Source organism: Emys orbicularis, chromosome 5, assembly GCF_028017835.1.
Source record: "Emys orbicularis isolate rEmyOrb1 chromosome 5, rEmyOrb1.hap1, whole genome shotgun sequence".
In the NCBI taxonomy this organism is placed as follows: domain Eukaryota; kingdom Metazoa; phylum Chordata; order Testudines; family Emydidae; genus Emys; species Emys orbicularis.
In genome coordinates, this window is record NC_088687.1 from 138,317,130 (window position 1) to 138,342,769 (window position 25,640).

Below are 25,640 nucleotides of genomic sequence, written 5' to 3' on the forward strand. Positions count from 1 at the left end.
TTCACAATCATCATTGCTGTGTACAGTATTAAATTGTTTAAAACGTATACTGTGTGTGTATTATATCTATCTCTCTATATATAAAATATAGTTTTTTGTCTGGTGAAAAAAATGTCCCTGGAACCTAACCCCCTCCCCCCCCATTTACATTAATTCTTATGGGCAAATTGGATTTGCTTAACATCCTTTCACTTAAAGTCGCATTTTTCAGGAGCATAACTACAACGTTAAGCGAGGAGTTACTGTATACTTTTTTTAGGAAAAGAATGTTATGCACCACCCAGTCTCCCGCCAGACAGGTGGGAGAGACAAAGAGAACAAACCCTGAACTGCACCCTCATAGCTATTAACAGGCAACAATTCAAAGGAACAGGCAGAACTAGGACCGTGTGTGTTGTGGTGAAGGTGACCACAGCTCCTGGTTACCGGGTCCTTTCAGTGAGTCATTGACCAAACAATGGGGGTCAGCCAGGCTGCCATTTCCCCCGCCATGGAGCACTCCCTAGTTGCTCTCCTATGAAAAGACTGTATTCTAGATCAATTTCTTCACCAAGAGTGTGACCCTGAAATGCAGCTTCAGGGGAGTCTACAAAACTGCCCACTTCCTCTTTGTTCTGGGTGCTGTGGACGGCTAGGGTGACCAGATAGCAAGTGTAAAAAATCGGGATGGGGTGGAGGGTAATAGGCGCCTATAGAAGAAAAAAGCCCCCAAAATAGGAACTATCCCTATAAAATCGGGACATCTGGTCACCCTATGGATGGCACACGTATCAACATGAGGCCCAGAGGACAGCAAGCTGTTGATGTGATGGCCGTCTGTAATGTAAGGATGTGCTCTCCAGATGCCCCGTTTAAAAATATTCTGTAGATAACTATCCAAAAAATATTGCTATGATTTATTATTTATTATTATTAATAAACACAAATCCATCTATTTCATCAACCAAACTGTGTCCAACGCCGGCTGTCTAGGTACTTATATGATCCCCATTGATATTGTGTCAGAGTGCCTCACATACAGGTTTGATGGGAAAACATTTGGACAAGAGAGTTTCATCAAAATTGAAATTCTCTGCTGGAAATGATCAATTTCACCAAAAATGTCTGTCAGGGAAAGTCAAAATGAAATGTTTCACTTCAAGTTGAGTCAATGTTAATTTCTGCATGAGGTGTTATAGCTGTGTTGGTCCCAATTGCTGGGTCTGCCTGGGCCACTATTGTGCCTCATGAGTCTTGGAGTTTTGAGTCCCTAATGCCTCCATTCTCCCCTATGGGCCTTGCTCCCGGCCTGGACTACATTTCCCATGATGCACTGAGGTCTCTGGCTGTGGCTGAGACCCCCGGTGCATTGTAAGAGTACCATGATACACGGTAGTGACTCATCCACAGGTAGAAACCATGATGCATCATGAGAGATGTCCTCAGGCCAGAGAGCAGGGCCAATAAGGGGAAATGGGGGCGTGAGGAACCTGGAACTCCAATGGGGCAGCCACAGAGAGTTACATCAGCCTGACCTGAAACAAAACATTTCATACTGCAGGTCAGAAATTCTATTTTTTTTTTAATCAGCTCTGGTCACAAACTTTAATGAGTTTATCCTCATAATACCACTGTGAGGTAGGGAAGAGCAAAGGACACTTACGGGACTTGCCTAAATTTGTACAATAATCCTGGGAACTGAACCTCAACCCCCTGAGTCTTAAACAAGTACCTTCACCACAAGACCAGCCCTTCTTCCCCCGACGAAAGAATCTAACAGGATATCAATGGAAGCTTTAATTTCATTTAATAGAAATCTCTCATACACTTGCAACGACCTGGAACCCATCTTGCCTAGGGGTGTTTTAAGAAATGACACACAGCCTTCTACAAAACACACCTCTATTTACACTCCAGCTTTTGCAGTACCAGGCCTCTCTTTACAACGGTGTTAGCTCCTGCCCCGATACTGTGCCAATTACATGGTCAACAAAAGGATTCTTTTCTTTCTGTTGAAGGGCTACATTCTGCAATCAGTTTCTGCTTAAGAGCAGTTTTCTTAAAAGGGCACGGTCAAAACAAAAACATCCTCATAAGCTGTTAAAACTGAAAATGTACAATGGCTGATTTATAGATGCATAGATTTTAAGGCCATCAGGGACCATTGTGATCAGCTCCTTGCTTTTCATGCTGGCTGTTTACTTATTGCATTTGATTCCCCGGGGACAATGACTTTTTAATATGAATGTTTTTATAGAAATCCATTAGAAGCAGCATTCCAAAACAATAGCAGAACCAGCGCAACTCAACTGGCCCAGGAGTGAGCAACCTGTGTTACCAGGCTGGGAAATTTCACTTTTGAATCTAGTTGCATTCACCTTCTGGTTCTCCTACACTAGCCCAATGCTGCTGCTGTTTAGGATTTCAAGCCTGCTGAGGAAAACTTACAGGTACTCAAAATGAATGAACACTTTTTAAAAAAATCAAACAGGAAAACTCTTCTATTCATATTAAGTTTTACAAAAACCCAATATACTTTCTTAAGACAGAACATTTGGTGGTTTAAATTAAGTTGAAAAATACCTCTAATGTAGGTTACAAAAATCTGTTCAACAAACAAAGTTACCTCACAAAATATGTAGGGCTGTTGCAATGATCAGACGTGCCACTCCTAGCTTCTTTATCTCTATGAAGTCAAGGAGGAAAGCAATGAAGCCCGCCAACACACTCAGGAAACAAATTCCCATCATCAAATCTACGAAGACCCATTGATCCGAAGATAGGATAACAATTTCTTCAATCAAAACAAAAAAAGCAGAATGAATACAGGACAACGTGAAATTAAATTGAATGAATAAGGACAAGACAACAGTGGCTGAATTCTCTTAATAACGCTTTCCCTGTATCCCGGGCCCTTTCCACATGCTGTGCTGCCATTGGCCATCAACATGTTGTTGAAACTAATGGACTTCTATAGCCTGTAGATTCAGGCTGACGACACCATACATTGAGCACGTAGATCTGCGGCAGGATGCACCTAGAACATTCAGTGACAAACTCATTATCTCTTTGTTGTATCCATCTCTTGCCTTGTATTTAGATTGTAACCTCTTCAGAGCAGGGGCCATCTCTTTTTTTTATATGTACAGTTGTAGCGGGGTGGACACCCGCTCCTGCCCTGAGGGGCTTGGAACAGCCCTGGGAGAAGACTGGGGCAGGGAAGGCTGAGCTGATTTGGGGGAAATAGCTGCACCTGGGCCACGCCCCAATCTGAGCCCAGCTGGCCTGTATAAAGAGGCTGGGAGCCAGGAGTTCAGAAGTCTCTCTCTGCCTTCAGAGAGAGAAGGGCCTGGCTGCAGGGAGCAGAGACAGGGTACCTGAGTGGAGCAGGGCTGGGGAAAGGCTGGGGAGCTCCAGCCTGGAAAGCCCCAGGCTGCGGCCTAGGAGAAGGCCAAGGGATACTGGGGGGTTGCAGAGGGCAGCCCACGGCTAGACTGAGGCAGCAGGTCCAAACCCACCCTTGCCTGTGATGAGTGGCCTATACTGCAGTCTGCCCTAGGGAGCGGGGGCTAATTGGTGACTGGCAGTGGCCTTACACAGAAGCGAGGTGGGGTTAGTGGGTAGGGGTTCCCCTGGGAGGGGAGACCCAGTGTGTGTGGGTACTGCCAGGGGGCAGCACCCAGAGCAAGAGGCATCGGGGTCCTGGGAGGGACACAGGAGCCAGAAATAGAGGACAGGGTGGATCACCGGCCTGCAGAGGGCGCTTTGGAGGCTGGATTGAGCTGATTCCCCAGACGACCAGCAGGAGGTGCCGCAGGGGTGAGTCCGCACCCTTACAACAGTACAATGGGGTTCTGGCCTCCCTGCACTATCATGACGCAAATAACATGAATAAGAGAGAGCGTTGAGTCCTGACACTTCCATCTTCAGAATCCCTCCAGGCTAGAAATAATATCCTTCTTCGATCCAGAGAAGGGAGAAAGTCCTCCTGTTGCATCCCATCTAAGCAGATGCCATAAGCATGGGTGCTAAAACTGTTCAGCCTGGTGAGCAGTGTGAATAAGAGCCACAGTGGAAAGCCTGGTAACCGAAGTTATTCAAACTGGCTCTGGCATTTTAAACTCTCTAGCCCACTAAGGCTACACGGTTAAAGAGAACAACTCGCCAAGGCCCTGATTCAGCAAAGAACTTAAAGCATGTTCTCAAGTCCATCCCTCTTTAGCAAAACACTTAAGTCCATGCTTAAGTCCCATTGAATAACAATAAATAATGCCTAGCTCTTTTATAGCGCTTCTCGGCAACAGACCTTAAAGTACTTTACAAAGGAGATAACTATCATCCCATTTTACAAATGGGGAAACTGAGGCAGGGAGCAACAATGTTATTTGCCTGAGGTCACCCAGCTGGCCCGTGGCAATGCCAAGAAATCAATAGGAAATCAGATTTGTGGTGGTGAGGTGAATTTGGTGCTCTGTGAATAGTTCAATTGTGCTTGTGTTTATGATTTATGGCTGGGACCCTAGAGCCTGGGATAGGCACTCCAGATTTCCATTGATCTAAAGCCAATGGAAAGACTTCAAAGGGGGCTTAACAGACCTTTAAAAAAAAGGATAGAAATATAAAGTTACAAAACCCTGGATTCTCTGGGAAGAATGGGAGATGATCCATTGCACCTTGTATCCGTAGAGACCAGCCAAAAGGCCACCAGATTTTGTAAATTTGAGAGCAGCACTCAGAGAGAGTCAATATGGATGCAAGAAAAGATATACAAGAGTTGTTCTGTTAGAAGAACAAGTGGGTGAGTATTGTATCAAAGAGGACACACCTATTGGGTTGCTAGCACATTTAAAACAACTGCCCCAGTTTTCATTCTTAAGTGATCCAACACACCTTGCTAGATATTAACACGAGCTTGGCCTGTGCGCCACACAGAGGGGATAAAATGTTGTCAGAGCCACTGTTACAAGACGGTGGGTCCTGATTTCAGCTCTGGAAACTTGCATTCAGATCCTGTTTTATGAAGACACAAATGAAAATGTACTTGGTAATTTTAGACACACAGGGGTTGATATAACACACACAGGGGCTTGGGCATTGATTGGCGGAGCTGTGTGAGTATGAGACATTCACCACAGAGACAGAGGCACAGAGAAGACAACAAGGAACACACAAGCACTGGTAGCATAGAACCATAGGACTGGAAGGGACTCGAGAGGTCATCTAATCCAGTCCCCTGCACTCAAGGCAGGATTAAGTATTATCTAGACCATCCCTGACAGCTGTTTGTATAACCTGCTCTTAAAAATCTCCAATGATGGAGATTCCACGACCTCCCTGGGCAATTTATTCCAGTGCTTAGTCATCCTGACAGTTAGGAAGTTTTTCTTAGTGGCCAACCTAAACCTCCCTTGCTGCAATTTAAGCCCATTGTTTCTTGTCCTATCCTCAGAGGTTAAGGAGACAATTTTTCTCCCTCCTCCTTTTAACGATCTTTTATGTACTTGAAAACTGTTATGTTCTATGATAAATGAAGGGGCTGGGGGTATCTACCTTTTATGGACACCCAGCTAGCCAGTTAGCTACAAAATCCCTTTTAGTAGCTGTTCTCTACTTGCTTTACCTGTAAAGGGTTAAAAAGTCTGACTGCATGCATAGGTAAAAGGAAGTGAGTGGGCACCTGGCCAGGAGAGCCAATGGGAAGGCTAGAACTTTTAAAAATTGAAATAAGACTCCCCTTTTGTCTGTCTGTCGTTCTCCGGAGGGGAGACACAGAGCAGCAATGCTGTAAGAAGCTTTGAGCCAGGTATGAAAAATCATCAGATCATACCTAGAAACTACTCATTTGAAACCCCAGATATATAAGTAGATCAGGAAATGTCTAGAAAGACGTGATTAGGTTTATCTCTTATTTCTTTATGGCTTGTGGACTCCTCTGAGCTAATCCCAGATGCTTTTGTTTTGCTTGTAACCTTTAAGCTGGACCTCAAGAAAGTTATTTTGATGCTTAATCCTTATAAGGGGTTCTTTTTAAAATCTAGCAATAGTCTGAGTTTTTAGATATATTTCCTTTCTTTTTGTTTTTAATAAAATTTACCTTTTTTAAGAACAGGATTGGATTTTTGGTGTCCTAAGAGGTTTGTACACATGTTGTTTAATTAGCTGGTGGCAACAGCTGATTTCCTTTGTTTTTCTTTCTCAGCTCTTCCCTGGAGGGGGGATGAAAGGGCTTGAGGGTACCCCACAGGAAGGAATTCCTAAGTGTGCCTTCTTGGTTTCTAAAAGGTTTTTTTTGCACTTGGGTGGTGGCAGCATCTACCCATTCAGCGTCAGAGAAAAGCTGTAACCTTGGGAGTTTAATACAAGCCTGGAGTGGCCAGTATTAATTTTTAAAGTTGCGGGCCCCCACCTTCTGTACTCAGTGTCAGAGTGGGGAATCAGCCTTGACATGTCCCCTCTCAGTCTTCTCTTCTCCAAACTAAACAAACCCATTTTTTTCAATCTTCCCTCACAGGTCATGTTTTCCAGACCTTTAATCATTTTTGTTGCTCTTCTCTGGACTTTCTCCAATTTACTCATATCTTTCCTGAAATGTAGCACAACACTCCAGCTGAGGCCTAATCAGCACGGAGTGGAGCAGAAGAATTACTTCTCGTGTCTTGCTTACAACACTCCTGCTAATACATCCCAGAATGATGTTCACTTTTTTTACAACAGCGTTACACTGTTGACTTATATTTAGCTTGTGATCCACTACAACCCACAGATCCCTTTCTGCAGTACTCCTTTCTAGGCCGTCATTTCCCATTTTGTACGTGCGCAACAGATTGTTCCTTCCTAGGTGGAGTACTTTGCATTTGTCCTTATTATATGGAGATATACCTATCTCATAGAACTGGAAGGGACCCTGAAAGGTCATCGAGTCCAGCCCCCTGCCTTCACTAGCAGGACCAAGTACTGATTTTGCCCCAGCTCCCTAAGTGGCCCCCTCAAGGATTGAACTCACAACCCTGGGTTTAGCAGGCCAATGCTCAAACCACTGAGCTATCCCCCCCAATCCTAATTACTTCAGACTATTTCTCCAGTTTGTCCAGATCATTGTCCAGCATGACCCTGACAAACAGCTGAGATAGCTTTTGGGATAAGTGCAGGCTTGAGAGGAACTTGGAATTGTGAGCAAAGACACTGTCCCCTGTGTTTGATTCCTGCTGCATTCATTGAAACACAACTTGGCACATTCTTTGTAAATGAACAGGTCTGCATCAAATAAATTATCTATTATCAATTTCTCCTCCTACAGAAACAACCCTCAGAATCCTGAATATTGGCTAGCCATTTAGTGCGGCCAGCAGATGTTTAATATTCACGGCTACTTTCCAGGTATGTTTCTCTACAAGGGATTAGACACAATAGACATTGGCAGGAACTTTTGGGTCTCAGTAGGTATATCAGCTACAAATAATGTTGCTGTGGAGACTTTCTATAGAAATGATTTTTTAACCAGTCTACGGTTTGGTTGTCTGTAGGATCTTGTCTAGGATCAGTCTAGAAAAGCATGCCAATGTGATACACTGAAGGCCTCTATCAGCAGAGGCCTCACAGCCTACTGGTGCAGTTATTAACAACATGGGTGGGTACTTTGTTTAGTTTGTCACCAGGAAGATTTTTTTTAAAGGTCCTATTTCATAAATTACACATTCAGCTTCCTGACCTTACTGGGAAACTCTCATTCTGATTGGTCAGCCTCCTCTAGCACAGGGGAATGGGAACACAATTCTCTTTCCTTTCCAGGGTGATGGGAATCACTTTTCTTTTGGTTGTTTTGGAGACATTTGGCTCTTTTTAAAAGTAATAATTCATAGAATCATATCATAGAATATCAGGGTTGGAAGGGACCTCAGGAGGTCATCTAGTCCAAACCCCTGGTCAAAGCAGGACCAATCCCCACCTAAATCATCTCAACCAGGGCTTTGCCAAGCCTGACCTTAAAAACCTCTAAGGAAGGAGATTCCACCACCTCCCTAGGTAACCCATTCCAGTGCTTCACCACCCTCCTAGTGAAAAAGTTTTATCCTAATATCCAACCTAAACCTCCCCCACTGCAACTTGAGACCATTACTCCTTGTTCTGTCAGCTGCCAGCACTGGGAACAGTCTAGATCCATCCTCTTTGAAACCCCCTTTCAGGTAGTTGAAAGCAGCTATCAAATCCCCCCTCATTCTTCTCTTCTGCAGACTAAACAATCCCAGTTCCCTCAGACTCTCCTTATAAGTCATGTGCTCCAGCCGCCTAATCATTTTTGTTGCCCTCCGCTGGACTCGTTCCAATTTTTCCACATTACTCCAAATGAGGCCTCACCAATGTCAAATAGAGGGGAATGATCACATCCCTCAATCTGCTGGCAATGCCCCTACTTATACAATTGTCAAATCCAGCATTCTCCCTCCGTCTCTCACCCCAGAATCAGGTTATTCTTCCAAGAAAAGCCTTTCCCAGGGTGAAACGTGATATGGTAGTGTTGGCCGCTCAAGGGACTCGAGGGGACAACAAAGGTCCGTGGCCCGGTGTGCTTAGCACCAATGAAGACACCGAGGGGAGAAAGCAAGCCAAGTTTATTTCAGAGCTCTGAAATGGCACTAGGAGACCAGCATGTCTCAAATCCAGTGCAACAAATACAAACAAATTTTACCTTTTATACTCCAAACTGTTTGCATACATCTCTTTGTCTGGCTGTTCCCCCTCACCCCTCCCTTCCAGACAACTGTTACAATAAGCTCTACATAAGCTTGTGAGAAAACTTTCCCAGTCTTTGCGACCTTGGGTTAGACGCCTGCAAACTAACTACTCCTTTTCCCCCCGCTCCTTATCTGTATTATTTCTGCTAGTGAGAGTGAAACTGCAGCCATCTGCTAGAAACGCTGACCAATACATTTCTGCTTCAGCTTGCTACAGAGCATGTAAGCAGTTAGCACAGAAGTAGGTGAGAGTTCACAAGATGGAGTTTGGGGGTTCAGGTAGGCCCAGAGCAAAAGAGTTTCATCGACACTTTTGGCCTTCCACTCTCCCGAGTTACCTGGTAGCTATGCCTAGTGGACTCCAACAGTAGTGTATGATAGAGCTCAGGCAGGTGGGAGGAGGAGGTTACATGGCAGATGACTTCTGAGGAAAGTGTTCCAAAAGCCGAAAGCTAAGGGGGAAGTGCTGCTGTCCCACTACAGCCTTGTAGAAAGGTTCCTTGTTTGTGCTTTTATAGCAAGAACAGGAACCACATACTAATCACACCACGATTCCTAGACTCACAAGTAGCCCCTTTGTCTCTTCAAGTGGTTCCCTCACATGTACCTTTACAGCAGTGGTTCTCAACCCATTTACCATTGTGGGCTGCATGTGCAGCCCACAATGTATTATGTGGGCGGATCCAGTAATACCTGTATGGCCCTGAGGATGTCACATGGACCGCAGCTCTGTGCTGATCGAGCCACAGGTTGAGAACCACTGCTTTACAGTATATAGGAAAAGTCCTGCCAGTCTGGACTTCTCAGATCTAACAGGTTCCTTAAAAATAAGTAGGGACTTTGCCATAACACGCCAGAGACAGGAATTGTTTGCCCTCTGAAGACTTGAGGGGACTGAATCTAACCGTGTGTCTCAGAGGCTGATTTTTCCTTTGGACCTGACAGTTTGCCATTGAGACTTTAGACACAGACCCTTTCCTCCTCTGGGTTGGAGGCAGAACTTTGCCCTTCCCTGTTGTTTGATTTGATCGGATTTTCTTTGGCTCACCATCAGGATAAAGTTCCAAATTGCACAGAATCCCAAGGACACCTTCCTGGATGTCAAACACCGAGGCCACTTTAGCAAAACGTCAGTGTGCCACGCTCCATCCTGATAGGCCTAAGGTGGCAGATTTGGCCAGGCCGTCCCTCTGTCAGGATGGAGGGGCAGCCAAGCCAAATCGGAGTGGTGCTGCAACGCTGCACACCAGGTCACAATGCCACGCACTCAAATTTGGCCCAGCCATATGTAGTCAAATTATATGGTGTCAAATTATAGCAGAGAGTGAAAATGCCCAGAGAAAGGCAACAAAGAGGAAAGGAAAGTCCCATCACTTGGAACAATTAAACACTGGATAAAGCACTAGAAAACATAATACGGAGAAGAATCCACCACTCTAGCAAAGGGGAATACCTGGTGTAGGGGACCTAGCAGAAAATTAATTTTGATGATTGAGACTTACATAAGACAAGTCATTTATGTATAGGCCTTATTAGCTTGCAGAGTGCTTATTATTATTAGCAACTTGTAGCATCCAGGTCCTATTTATAGGTTAAAAACCCACTAAAATAAAGCTACTCACAGGTAGCAGCATTAATCAAATTCACTGCTGCTAGTGCCACCAAATAGATCAGAAAACTAGAATGATTTAGCCTGGAAAAGAGAGGAGTTTGATAGGACTTGATGGAAGACCAGAAATTAAAGATTGAAGAGCACAGTGAGATAACTGATCAGTTCTTTCTTTTTGACAGTGTCCCACAACACAAGAACTCATGTAGATTCAGGGTAAGTATATTAGGGGGAAAAAACCACAAGGAAATATTTCTGTCCATATTGTGTGCAGCGTTCACCACCACAGGCAGTCACAGAAGCACAGTACCACACAACTAGACAGGTGCATAATCACAGAAATAATTGAAATGCAGGGCTGGAAGGGACCTCAGTAGGTCATCCAGTACAGTCCTCTGCACTCAAGGCAGGACTACATAATAATTATCAGACCATCCCTGACATGTTTGTCTAACCTGTTCTTAAAATCCTCTAATGATGGAGATTCCACAACCTCCCTAGGCAATTTATTCCAGTGCTTACTCACCCTGACATTTAGGAAGTTTTCCCTAATGTCGAACCTAAACCTCCCTTGCTTGCAATATAAGCCCATTGCTTCTTGTCCTAGGCACAAAGAACAATTTTTCACCTTCCTCCTTCTAACAACCTTTAATGTACTGGAAAACTGGTATGTCTCCCCTCAGCCTTCTCTTCTCCAGACTAAACAAACCCAATTTTTTTCAATCTTTCCTCAGAGGTCATGTTTTCTAGACCTTTAATCATTTTTGTTGTTTTCCTCGGGACTTTCTCCAATTTGTCCACATCTTTCCCGCGCAGAACTCTATTCATAGAATCACAGAAGATAAGGGTTGGAAGAGACCTCAGGAGGTCATCTAGTCCAACACCCTGATCAAAGCAGGATCAACCCCAACTAAATCATCCCAGTCAGGGCTTTGTCAAGCTGGGCCTTAAAAACCTCTAAGGAAGGAGATTCCACCACCTCCCTAGGTAACCCATTCCAGTGCTTCACCACCCTCCTGGTGAAATAGGATTTCCTAATATCCAACCTAGACCTCCCCAACTGCAACTTGAAACCACTGCTTCTTGTTCTGTCATCTGCCACCACCGAGAGCAGCCTAGCTCCATTCTCTTTGGAACCCCCCTTCAGGTAGTTGAAGGCTGCTATTAAATCCCCCCTCACTTTTCTTTTCTGCAGACTAAATAAACCCAGTACCCTCTCCTCATAAATCATGTTCCCCAGCCCCCTAATCATTTTAGTTGCCCTCCACTGGACTCTATCCACATCCTTTCTGTAGTGGGGGGCCCAAAACTGGATGCAATACTCCAGATGGCCTCTGGCCTCACCACTGCTGAATAGAGGGGAATAATCACTTCCCTCGATCTGCTGCAATGCTCCTACTAATGCAGCCCAATATGCCGTTAGCCTTCTTGGCAACAAGGGCACACTGTTGACTCATATCCAGCTTCTCATCCACTGTAATCCCCAGGTCCTTTTCTGCAGAACTGCCGTTTAGCCAGTCGGTCCCCAGCCTGTAGCAATGCATGGGATTCTTCCATACTAAGTGCAGGACTCTGCTCTTGTCCTTGTTGAACCTCATCAGATATCTTTTGGCTCAATCCTCCACTTTGTATAGGTCACTCTGGGCCCTATCCCTACCCTCCAGCATATTTACCTCTCTCCCCAGCTTAGTGTTATCAGTGAACTTGCTGAGGGTGCAATCCATCCCATCATCCAGATCATTAATGAAGATGTTGAACAAAACCGGCCCCCGGACCGACCCCTGGGGCACTCTGCTTGATACCTGCTGCCAACTAGACATCGAGCCGTTGATCACTACCTGTTGAGCCCAACAATCTAGCCAGCTTCCTAGCCACCTTATAGTCCATTCATCCAATCTATACTTCTTTAACTTGCTGGCAAGAATACTGTGGGAGACCATATCAAAATGTAACCCAAACACCTCCTGGGTGTGGTGTTCTGTTCCATCTAGTGGCACCGAGACCACTTAGAGAGAGCGATTAGGGAGTCTGCTCTACAACCTTAGCTAATAGCTATATGGCTTGAGGCTTATGCACTAAGCTCCAGAGGTCCCAGGTTTGATCCCTCCCGATGATGACCGGGGTCTGTCAGTATTACAAAAAGCTTTGCTAAAGTCAAGGTATATCACGTCCACCGCTTTCCCCATATCCACAGAGCCAGTTATCTCATCATAGAACGCAATCAGGTTGGTCAGGCATGACTTGCCCTTGGTGAAGGTGTTCCTGATCACCTTCCTCTCCTCCAAGTGCTTCAAAATGGATTCCTTGAGGACCTGATCCATGATTTTTCTGGGGCAAGAGGTGACGCTGACCGGTCTGTAGTTCCCCGGATTCTCCTTCTTCTCTTTTTTAAAGATGGGCACTACATTAGCCTTTTTCCAGTTGTCTAGGACCTCCCCCAATTGCCATCAGTTTTCAAAGGTAATTGCCATTTGAGGCCTTATCAGAACGGACCAGAGTATTTAATCCTGCTGAGGCAAGATTAAATATATCTAGATCATCCCTGACAAGTGTTTGTCTAACTTAAAAACCTCCAATCACCAGGATTTCAGATCCACAGTCAGCAGCCGCCTGTTCCAGTGCTTACTGATCCTAATAGTTGAAAGTTTTTCCTAATATCTAATCTAAATATCCCTTTCTGCAAACTAAGTCGATTGCTTATTGTCCTACCCTCAGTGGACATGGAGAACAGTTGATCACTGTCCTTTTTTTTTTTTTTTTTTAAAACAACCTTTCACATATTTGCAGACTGTTTTCATCTTCTGCGACACCTTCTCTTCTGTACACTAAACTAAACATGCCCAATTCTTTCAATCTTTCCTCATAGGTTTCTAAATCTCTTATTTTTGTTGCTCTCCTCTGAAATCTCACCAATTTGTTCAGTCTTCCAGCTGAGGCCTCCCCAGTGCAGGAAAGAGCAGAACAATTACCTCCCTTGTCTTACATACACAGTCCTGTTAATATATCCTAGAATTACATTTGCCTTCTTCACAACAGCATTATACTGTTGGCTCATATTCAATTTGTGATCCACTATAACCACTCAGATCCTTTTCTGCAATACTGCTTCAAAGATAGTTATTTCCCACTTTGTATTTGTGCATTTGCTTTTTCCTTCCTATGTGTAGTATTTTGCACTTGTTTTTACTGAACTTCATCTTACTGATTTCAGACCAATTATCCAATTTATCAAGATCATTCTGAATTCTAATCCTGTCCTCCAAACTGCTTGCCAGTGTGGGGTCATCTGCAGTTTTTATAAACATTCTCCACTCTATCATCCAAGTTGTTTGTGAAAATAATTGACTAGTACTGGACCCTGGACAGACCCCTGTAGGACCCCTATGTGATATGCCCTCTCAGTTTCACAGAAAACCATTCATATTCTGAATATGGTCTTTTAACCAGTTGTGCACCCAACGTATAGTAATTTAATCTAGACCGTATTTCCCTACTTTTCTTATGAAAATGTTGGGCTGTATCAAAAGCCTTATTACAGTCCAGATGTATCATCTCTATTGATTTCCCTCTCCCCTGCAGGCTAGGTTCCCTGTCAAAGAAGGAAATGAGATTGGTTTGGCATGATTTGTTCTTGGCAAATCCATATTGGCTGTTACTTATTCTTCTGATGCATTGGGCACCCCATGACATGGATCCAGTCTGGCAAATACTCTACCCCATAATAGGGCAGCCATCTCAAAAGAGGTTATGTACCTGCACCTTCTGGAAACTCGAGGAAAGGACCAGCTGAAAGGACAGAGACCATCTCTGAACAAACTCACCCAAGAGAGCCAGGTTAACCCCTGCCCAGACCACACTCCCCCCCTCCCCAAGACTATGGTTCACCCCTCGGCACCCACAAACAACTCACTGGAGACAGCCAGGCTCCCTCACTGCCCCTCCCCCTCCCAACTGTGAAATCCAGCCTCCTCCTGGGATCACCAAAGAGGGGATCCCTCCTCCCCGCCCGCATATGATCCTCTGTGCCAGACCCCTCCCCCGCCCCGACCTCTGCCCCCTCCCAGCCACCAGGCCTCTCTTTTTTCCTTCTCCCCAGGGTTGCCTACCTCTTACCCTTTAACCCCGCCCCCCCCGCCCATATCCCTCTTCCCACCTGAGGGTGGGTCCTGTGCGCCCTTGATCCCCTCTCACCTGTGCTCTGCGTTTCGTTCAGCCACTGCTGGGACTGCAGGCGGGTGGGCACCCCGAAGACGTAGATGACGGCCCAGTACTCCGACCTTTGCAGCAGATGAAGGGGCACGTTGGTCTCCAGCGTGATCCAGGCCAGGTTGGAGATGGCGATGCACAGGGCTGCCATACCCAGGCACTGGCACGTGGCTGCGGCCAGGCTCTGCTGCGTGGCCATCGACAGCGGCCCCAGCTGCTCGTGGATGGAGCGGGCTGGCAGGTGGGCGACTAGGGACAACAGTCCTGAGTTGTTGCTGACGGCCGACGAATGCCCGTCCATCGCCACCCACCGCCAGGGGGAGCCGGTCCCCGGCTGGTTTACAAAGCGAGGCTGGCTACATTCTGCCCCCAACCGTCTGCATCAGTCCCTTCCGCAGCAGGCCACGCCCCTTCCGCCCACCAATGGCAGAGGCTGCTGTGGCTTTAGCACCGCCCCTCACAGCTGCAGCCCCAGGCCCTGCCCTCTGGGCCTGCTAACACCAATCACAGGCTGTCCCCTGCCCCAGTCCTTATAGCGACCATTACCAGCCAGTCCCGCGGGCCTGGGCCCTGCCCGCTCCTTGTTAATTGTTCCACAGCAGTAGGGTGGTCAGATAGCAAGTGGGAAAAATCGGGATGGGGTGGGGGGCAATAGGAGTCCATATTAAAAAAAAAAAAAAAAAGCCCCAAATATCGGGACTGTCCCTATAAAATCGGGACATCTGGTCACCCTACACAGCAGTGCCCCAGCCAGGCTGGAGGCCACTGGGTGCTAGGTGCTGTACAGACACATGGCAAAAGACAGTCCCGGCCCCCAAGAGCTTACCGTCTTATTTGAGTTGAGCTGCCACATGTGGGCATCACAAACCAAGAGGGCAGATGAGGGTAACAGAGCTAGGAGCGTGGGCTAGCTACGCGCACAGCCAGATGGCCAGGCATCCTGGGGTATGTCTACACTGTACCAAATACCACCCCCAGCTGCGTGTTTCAGAGCCTGGGTCAACTGACTCAGGCTCATGCTATGCGTAGGGTTATCGCCTTTGAAATGCAAAAAAACACCTCCCCCAACCCCCACCACACCCCCAACCCCAAGGCAACTACAACACCCCCCTTCAACAGCCACTTATAGTGGCTCAAACCCTCTCTCTCTCTCACACACAGTGTGTTTGCGTGTTGTTGGGCAGACAGCTGCTGTATTTTCACCAGTTTTGATCGGTTCTCGCTGACACTGCAGAAGTAGGAACACTGCAGTTTCTTTAGCTGGACACTGAAACTTTTAACATTCGATAGCCCCCAAACCTGGCAGATTAAATTATTTTTCTGGCAACTGGCAAATCCATAAAAAAACAACAACTCAGCCAGGCTGGTCAAATACTGGCCAAGTGCTAACCCTAGCTATGGGGCTAACAGTGGCACGGTAGACGTTCCGGCTCGGGTTGGAGCCTGGGCTCTGAAAGCCGGTGGGGGTCGGGGTCTGGGCTCAGATCAAGCAGGAACATCCCTTCTGCTATTTTTAGCCATGCAGCGTGAGCTGAAGTCAGTTGACCCGGGCTCTGAGACTTGCTGCCGTCCCCCCGACCCCTTTCCTTGCAGTGTAGAAGTACCTGTGCTGGTTGACACTACTCAGGCCTGCATGTGTCACAGCCTGCTGTCTAGAGCATGCACATCCCTTCCCTTTACCACCCCTCACCTCATTTCTGGGCTCACTGACCATCCTCCAAACTGTGTTGGAAGACAAGGGGAAACCCAGATTACCCTGTGGAATTAGGGCAATGTCCAGGAAGGAGTAGGGCCGGCTTGAGGATATTAGGAGGGGGAATTCCCAGGGAGGCAGGATTAGAGGAAAGGACCAGCAGGGATACCAGGCACTTGTTCCTATCTCTGTTTCGGACTTTGCTCTGACAAACCTTTGTGCCTCAGATTCTCCACCTGTAAAACAGATTTGGAATCTGCATACAATGGAGATGAGGCAGTTTATTGATGGCACAGGGGCTCTGACCAGTGGCGATGAGCTGTCATGAACGCCACATAACATTGGGATCCCCACCCATACCAAGGGGGAGATGCTGGAAGCCCCCACACCATCACCTTGTATTCTAATTCATGCAAATACACTGGGTATTGCGGGGGAGGGGAAGAGGTCACCTCTCCCCCATTTAGAGATGCTCTCTCCCTCCATCTCTTTCCCCCCTTTGTATTATAGAATGGAGAAGAAAAAGGAGGGAAAATAGCTCGGGTTGGGGGGGGGGGGAGAAGAACAAGAACAGGGAGAGCCTAGAGAGGGAGGAAATGAATGATTTAGGGAGAAGTGGAGAGTGGATTTAGTGGAAGAAAGATAGAGAGAAGGGGGTGGAGGGATGGGGGATGAGTCCCTCTCACTCCATTCCCCATTCCAAATCCTTCTCGCTTCCTTCCACGAAAACACTCAATTTCACCCTGCCAGCCCTACCTTGCACACCTCATGGCAGGCTGGTTTCACACGCTACCCATTACCGGCCAAGCCTTGCATCTTTCACCGGCCAATGCCAGTCCAGCAGGCGACACTGGTCATTATTACAGGAGCACCTCCAAGATCCCATGAGGCTTGGGGTCCCATTGTTGCCAGGTGCCGGTCAAACCCGGAGAGAAAGAGAGGCGCGCTGCCCTGAAGAGCTGTACAGTATTTATGACTCAGACACGACAGACTTCGGTAACGTGGCGCACCCTCTGTGACTCGAGCACCTTCCAGAAGGTGAGAATTGAATCCTCAAAACGTTGCAAAAATCAGGAAATGCAGTTAAGGTGATACTTCCCACACAACGCAGCCGTGCAACCTTAACTCTGCCCCTTTTGATCTTTTCCCTCAGAGGCCACAGAACCCTACCCCTTCCTTAAACATTTGTATTCAGAGTAATCACTGCCAGCCAGCGATAAGTACCCCCAAAGTAACGGTGGTGCACAGCCCGTCCATTGGAACACCGAACAGGAATCCTGGCCTACAATTGCGGTGGAGACAGAGAAAATGGCAGTTTTTATTAGGGGGAATGGGCTACTGGGATGTTCCTCTTTGGCACTGCAGCAGGAGCAGTTACAGCTGCATTCAGGTTTGTGTGGGAAGTGTCGCTTTGCCTGGATTGTCTGGTTTTCCAGGGTTGCTAATTTAGTATACAAGAGTTTAAAGGGCACAAGGCACGCAGGCCACTGCTGGGAGCCTTCAGCCTCAACTCCATGGTAACAAAGCTTCTTCCCTGTGAATTTCCATCAGGGTTTTATTTAAATGGGGGGTAATGGGAGTGCAGCTGTAGCAGGGTTCCTGTGCACTCCTCACAGCCCCTCAGCTACCCCAGACACCCCTTCCTTTGTCTCCTCTGGATGTAGCCGCCAGAATCCCTGACAGAGGGCCTCCCCCTCTCCCTGGAGAAGGGAAATTATGAATGAGAGATTCCTCTAAAGCTCCTTAGTACCAAAGCAGCCAGGATTGCTTCCAGTCTCTAAACAAGCTCCTTAAGAGCCAAAATATCTTATGGATAGGGGGACTGAGCCACACACATTAAAGAGGCACTCAAAGTCTGGGAGCTAGGAATCGAACCTAGGCCTCCTGAGTCATAGTCCAGCACCTCAACCCCAAGACCCCCATTCCTCCTAAATCTCTCTGGGGTGGGGTGTTCTGGGCACAGAACTCAGAAGGGTGCCTATCTCCATTTTGGTTTTTTTGCTCTCATTCTGTAAGTAGTCTGTGGAGCACAGGACAGAACTTAGACTCCAGGCACGGCCTCAGTTGGGAGACTGCAGACTCCCCCGTACATCTTGGTGAAGGTTGGCAGCCCTGCAAACTAGGTCAGTAGGTCATCAACACACCTCTTTCAGCTGACAAAGCTGATGGTGCTGCAATCCAAAACTAAACCCGCTTGTAAAGGCAGTCTACAGCCTTGCTCGGACTAGGCTGTAACGGGGTGGTGTTAGATCAAATATGTATAATTTATAACAGATAGACCTTTAAACTCCTTCATTACTTCAGGGCCAAACTTGTTTATGCTCTGTACCACTGAATGCAGACGAGGATGTACAAGGATGTCCACTGGCCATGCAAGTGCCATAATACTGGCAGGGAAGTAGTGAAAACTATCTGTGGAACAAAGTCACAGCAATGAATTTAGTGGCTCTGGAAAAAATGGCTCTTCAAAGCGGTTTGAAGCACCTGGCCCTGTGGCATGCATCACAGCTGAGTACACAGTACTCGGACTAACCACACGCTTGTTCAATGTGTTAGGAAACAACAGTGAAGAGCAAAGTTCACGCAGCAAGCCCAGGCACCAAGTAAGCCCCACATTAAGAGGTTAAAGAGAGGGTTAACTGGTACAGAGAACCTTGCCAGGACTCTCCGTGGTGCAATGCATTTCATCCTAAACAAATAAACCTCTTGGCTCTTAGACCCAGGACTTTGGAGTGGAGCCTGGAGCTGGAGCGCGGAGCAGCTCCGGAGCAGTGGAGCTGCAGGTTTTTGCCTGGAGCCGGAGCGGAGCCGGAGCACAGCTCCAAAGCCCTGCTTAGATCTGCTCTTCTCAGAAGAAATTTTAGCATTTGAATAGACATGATCTTAGACGTTTGGTCCTGCTGACCGTGGTGTGCTACAACTGCCACACTGACATGGCTTTCTCAGCCCCAAAACACTCCATCACAGCATTCCCCTCTGGGTAAAGATGTGCAAGGAAACTACAATACCAAACATATGAGGGATCTAAGAGATTAATTAGGTAATATTTGTGAAGGCTTTGAAGATGGTGCACCTCACAAAACCACTCTGACAGGCAGACACTGCTCCAAAGACATTCCATACAAGAAAGACAGGCCTCTTTCCATTAGACAAGTTACGCAGGCGGAGCCGCAGAAGGAAGCTTGCACTGAACAATGGACGTGATTTTGATTTGTTACATCCTGAGTAACTGCATGTACATTTCGAGTAACTACTGGATTCAATGGAGTTACTTTGCTGTATTAAAATCTGACCTGATCTCTTACTCACTCTCTTAACTTTAAAAGCAACTCACAAGCTGTTTAAAAGAAACACACACACTCAAAAGTCTGCAATTCTCTCCACTGTATTTATTTTACTAGGAAAACAGTCCATATCAGGAGAGGACAAAACAAAAGAGATAGCAGCAGCATAAACCCCAACCCAACTCTGAATAATTCAGACACTTTGAAAAGCCTTAAATCATCCAATGTATCTGCTGGTGACTGCCGGCCTCTGCAGGATGCTGAAACGTGTCAGCATTCATATCAGGTACATGAGGCAGCATTACAGCTGAACGTTGCCTCCCATAGCTGGTAGGTTTGGCAGGAATGGCGTTGTTAACAGAAACATTTCATTTGCGTGTTGTTGTTGCTACATCATCACATTTACAATGAATCAGAACAGCAAGATTTCCATTCAGCTCAGTTCTACCTTGACCTAAAAAGAAGTTTTGTAAGGACAAAACCCAGTGCCTAATTACTGTATGTCAGATTCACCAAGTACAAGGTGTTTATAGCAGAAGAAAGATAATTAGCAGAGCACCCATCTGACTATATAGCAAATTAGTCTCATATAGGCAATAAATCTCCCCACCTCCCAATAAAACATTTAAAGCTACAACGATGCAACAATCTCTTAGAAATATTCTCTTGGTTGCAACAATTGCACTTCGAAAATCCTGGAAGTTAGTCTCCTTGTGTTATTTTTTTTAAAACAATCCAGAACACCCAAACCTTTTAGTAGTTACATGTCAGTCTCACTGACTTGGCATCTGCATTCACACGGAAGGCATGTCAGGATATAACGGGGTACACAAGGTTGACCATAATTAGGACTGATCTGTACAGTAAGCTGGAGCTGTTCATGTTGCTCTGCGTGTGTCTGTCTCTTTCTGGTTGCAGACACAACAAGAGTGCGCTTTGGCTGCTTGCCACACTTTTGGCATTATATAAACAAGAAAACAGAGGCATTTCGTTGGCAAAGGCTTTTAAGCAAGAGAACGTTTGAAGTTCTTTGAACCTGTGAAGTGCTATATAAAGAATTATCATTACAACCAGAACAGAGGGAAACGTCTAATATAGTTTGCTTTTTATCTTCTACATCAATTGTAGATAATACAGTAAAATCTGCAAATGTCATCTGCATAGATCTATTGTTTCAGCCCATATCCAGCATGCCCAGAAGAAAACCTTAAAACTAGGAGTATAACATGGTACAGTTGCATAGCTAGCCTGGGTAATGCCAACTGCAGTTTCAAAAGCAACTGTATGTGACACGGACGCGGGATTTGGAAGCAAAATGGTCTGATTGGTAGGGCGCATACAAGTACCCAGCATGCTTGTCCAGCTCACAGGGCTCTGAGCTTTCAGAGCAAACTCAAAAGTTTGGCTGTGCTTTTATGTGCACTTGGGGCTAAATTCCACCCTCTAATGCGTCCACAGGGCAGTCATTAAAATCACGGAGCCGCAGATGCACCAGAGAGTGTAGTTTAGCCCTGGATTCTTTTTAGTGTCCTCGGGGGGGGGGGGGGGGGGGGAGGAGGGTGAAAGGAAGATGTGGCTCCATTTTATTCTGATTATTTACTCTAATCAATTGAGAAGCAAAACATTGGATAATGTCTTGCAGTTCATGTTTAGAAGTAATCACCACATCTCTTTTTCACGGTTATGAATAGACAGGGATTTTTTTTAATGACCTGCGTGTTATTAATTTACTCTACTGCAGTATCTTCCCACACTGTGAAATGCATTATCACGCCGTGCTCTGAGTGACAGCTCTGCTCTCAGGTTGGAGGTTGATGAGGGAATTGCTTGCTTCGGCCAGTTCTGCAATGGAGACTCGTCCTCTCTGTTTGATAAACTGAGCCACTGCGGTCATCTCCTCTGGAGTGATATAGATGAACTTTCCTCGGTCATCAATCACACCTAGAAGACAAACGTGACCTGGAGTCAAAACTTCAAAGCGAACTACGTTTCCCCAATAGACATTAATGACCCCACACCGTTAGTTAATTCAGGGACTACAATTATAGTATACAAACTAAATTCCAGATTTAGCAAGGCACTATGGTCCAGCAGACAAGGGCACTGGTCTAGGAACAAGGAGACTTGGGTTCTTCTATTCCTAACTCTGCCGTTGGCCTGCAGGTGACCTTCGGAAACACACTTCTGTGCCTTCTTCTCATACTTGGTCTGTCTCGTCTATTTTGATTGCTGGGGCTTGGGGGCAGGGAGTGTTTCTTAGATGGTAGAATTCCTTTGCTGCAAATCCTACAAAGAACTTAACATTTAGGCTGCTGGTGTGCCAAGACCACAGCCCGTCAATTGGATCAATATTGTCTCCTTTTTTCCTTGCACTCCTTATCTGCCTGTATCCACCTATTGTCTCGTTTTATACTTTGATTGTAAACTCTTTGCGGCAGGGATCGTCATTTTGTTCTCTGTTTGTACAGCGCCTAGCACATCGGGGTCCTGGCCCATGACCGGGGCTCGCAGGAGAATACTCTCTGTTGGGCTGAGAGGCAGCAGACCACCACATATAATAAATAATAAAATCAAAGGAGTGTACTGCTAGTATTTATTGTAATAAGACAGTAACACATTAACAACTGTAGCCCAAGTTGCCAGCACTAAAAGGCAAGTGCTCTAACCCCGTGTTATCTAGCCCCCTGTAGCAAACCCTCTTCAAGTCCTTCAGATAATTTAGCTCCCTTGAACATAGACAATACCTTTCCCTACCCGTCAAATGATGACAAGAATGAACACCACTTGCTATTACCGTAATTGTATCTATTCAGGGGACACCAACTTAAAAATAGGGATACGAGGACAAGCACTGGCCGAAGTTCTACTGGACACTTGTAGAACTAGAAACTATTTGAACTTAATTTTGACAAAGGGATTAGATTTCAGGCTGGCAGTGTCTCAGTCGAGTTCGTAGGCTACTCCACCAGCTGAGGAAAGGGAAATCCTATCTAAACAGTTCCAGGGTTTTGTTTGTTTTGGTTATTTGGCATTTCAGGTTTTTCTTTATTAACTTAGAAACAAAAGATTCAAAGCAAACTTAACAGTCTAGTCCTTGTCTCCGCAGCTTCCCAGCCCCCTGGAGAGGCTTTCCCCAAACCAGCTCCTGCTCTCTGTTGCTGTTTCCCTCTTAGCCTCCTTCTGACAGGTGTGGAGAGCCACCGCCCACTTCCTTCCCTGACCCAGTCTCTCCTGTCTGCTTCTCCTGCCCAAGATATATGCAATTTCCTGTAGGGCACATGACTAAGAGCAGGCATGTGATCCACAACTACCACTCCCGGTTTTAAAGGCCCCCAGAGCTGTAACAAGTGCACTGGGATAGCCTGTATGCACCCCAAGGACTGGTGCCCCGTGACAGTCCCTTTTCTAGGCTCTAGGTGTTATGTTTTTTAAAAACTGGTTTGCAAACTACCCGAAATCCCCCACACGATTCAGCTGCGACTTTTCTCGTTGCAAAAATAATTTAGCTCTGAGAGAATGAAATTCACACCTGTGCAGCCCAGCAATGCCTGTATGCAGTTCAAGTGCTTCAGCAGAACTCAAATGATACACAGGCCTTGATGTGGAGACTCTGCCGGGGGGTGAAGGTGCATTAATTTTAATTCTATACTGCAACAATAATCAGGTACAAAAATGCTAGAGCACCTCTCCAGGATGGCAGTCCATTTTAAACCACCAAGTTTCAAAGCTGAAATTAGGGTAATTAACATATCTATTGATCAAGTCAAGTAGGAGGCCTTGGTGATTACAGGATAAATTCAATAGAAAGCATTTTCTTACTACCTGGCTTAGGGGTCCTATGCATTTTCTGCATCATCTATTAACATACTAAACAACTCAACAGAAACCCATAAACGTTTCCACTGTCACCTGTTAGAGTGCCATCTGCCATCAGGTCTTGTACTCTATTAATTGCATCCTGTTGGAGGGGTGGGAAAAAGAACCAGTTAAAAGAAGAGAGATCTCACATTTCCAGGCATATCAGAGAGATTGTGCTTCATGTCTTATTCTTGAGTGCAGAATATTTAGGTGAAACATGCATATCAGCATTTCTACACAAATGCAACCGATAAGCCTGTTATCGGGACAAGGTTTTGTCTTAGCCAGGATGCGGTCAGCGTCTGTAACCCGGTGTATGCAAATAGCTCTCTCCCCACAAGAGGCTGTTCTTGCAAACTTATCTGAATGCGAGAGGTATGATTAACATATTTCATGGAAGGGGATTGCATAGAGACCTCTTGAGCATTAACAAAGAAGGGTGTATGTGTACAGAAACAAAAGGGCCAGATCATGCAACTATGCCTATGTACACCAGCTAAAGATCTGGCCCAAATACAGTAATGAAAATGTATTTGTTCTGCTTAAAGTCTGTTGTGTTCTCCACTGGCCCAAAAGGTAACATGCCAAATTTATCTGTGGGGTAACTCCAAGGGTTTTTATTATTTATAGAGCAGCTGAAGTGTCCTAGGCATGTCAGAATCAAATCAAATACATGGCCCCTCCCCAAACTGCAGACAGAGCCAAGGCAGAACAGGAAGAGAGACAAATGTAGACCGGGGGAGGTTGGGTGGGGGGAGGAGAGAAGAAAGAGATATGGAGGACAGAGGCCAAAAGGTGCAATGTAAGGTCAAGAACCCTTGGAAGGTTCTTTATAGTTTTTGCAAGGGTGAGGTTGCTTGTTTTTAATAAGAAAACACACCCTAAAAACATGTAACCATTTAAAAATAATTTAGCAGGCTATAAATTGGGGAAGGGGGCAGTGTGGGAGGGAAATGCCAGCAATACATGAGTCTAGGGACAAAAATAACTAATATCTGTTCTTTTACTGTACATGAAACAGTATGGCCAATGTTGTAATTTTCCCCACTCATCTGGGCAGCTTTCACCCTATCCAACAATGACCATGCTCGTAGCTATATTTTATGTGACTCTGTAGCCCAAAGTATCCTAGAAGAGAGCACGCAAGCGTGTGCTGGATACAAAGAAAGGCTGGGATTACAGCTCCAGCGGCCAGCAAGAAGTGCTGGGGTACAAGACATTCTGAGCATGCTCCTTCATGGCAAGGACTCACTGGCTGATGAAGTTATTGGCTGGATGGCTCTTCCAATGAATTCCGTTAGGGTGGCCCTTCTGTTGAACTTCAGTCAAAACCCAAGTATTTTCAGTAAGACCACCAAGAGTCACATGGAAATTACGCAATTTGCCCACACTCCCATTATTAGCATTGGTGTATTAGGTCTGACTTGTAATGCTTACCTGGGTTCTTAACCCCAAATGGGAAGCCAGGTCTTCCAGAAGAACCACCTTTGCATTCTATGGAAACAAAGAAGAGTTATAAGCAGCTGATGAGAATGGGGACTAGCTTTTTATCTGTTTGGCCACAGAAATATGCAGGATGCATGTAGTGGGAGAGAAACTAGAATTCAAGTTCGCAATTCCTAGCAAACTCTCCTGCTAGGGAAACAACTGAGTTGAATCATTTATTTAAATCAGTTTTGCTTACGGAGAAATTAGAGGCTCTTTTCCACCTGCGGATGAAGCACTGCATGTGTTTCTAAAGATCTGTTATGACCAATCTCTTAGAGAGGCAAGATAAGCAGAAACATTTTTGACTATTGACGTGCAGCTATTCATAAAAGGGGCCTGACTGTTCTTCCTGCAACCTATATCTCTCCCCACCAGTATTAACGTAAGCTTTCAGTTTGCACAAAGCTATTCCTTTTCACTTCAGTTTGGGATGTTGCAAATTACGTTTAAAAAAAGGGAGAACTGGGCCAGACCTTCTGGTGTACTAAGCTCTTGGGTGGTTTGTCTGCTCTCTCCCCCCCCCCCCCCCCCAAACACTAGTGTTGTTGCCTTAATGACCTTCTTTAGCAAGTTAATCCCTTATCTAGTTTCTCATAGTTAGAGATGTACTCCTAGTGCTCTGTCGAAGGGCAGCGCAATATGGACTGAGGACAGAACTGGGAGCAAAAGAACTCGTGAATTTTCTAATTGGCTTTAGCACGGACTCCGTGTGTGACTTTAGCCAAGTCATTTAGTATCTGATTCACCACTGCTTTAGACTAGTCTTACACTGACGTAACCAGAGGGAGTTA

The 25,640-nt window shown here is 45.9% G+C and overlaps 1 protein-coding gene across 1 annotated transcript in view; it reads right to left on the reverse strand.

Annotated features, from left to right (window-relative positions):
* Positions 1 to 19,589: 19,589 nt before the first annotated feature.
* DDRGK1 (DDRGK domain containing 1) overlaps positions 19,590 to 25,640 on the reverse strand; it is a 45,978-nt gene continuing 39,927 nt past the window's right edge. The window contains exons 7-9 of the mRNA XM_065404749.1: positions 24,799 to 24,855; positions 23,413 to 23,461; positions 19,590 to 21,444 (exon numbers count right to left, since the gene is read on the reverse strand). Coding sequence (XP_065260821.1) covers positions 21,272 to 21,444; positions 23,413 to 23,461; positions 24,799 to 24,855 — 279 coding nt within the window. The 3' untranslated portion in view covers positions 19,590 to 21,271. The remainder of the gene's footprint in view (positions 21,445 to 23,412; positions 23,462 to 24,798; positions 24,856 to 25,640) is intronic.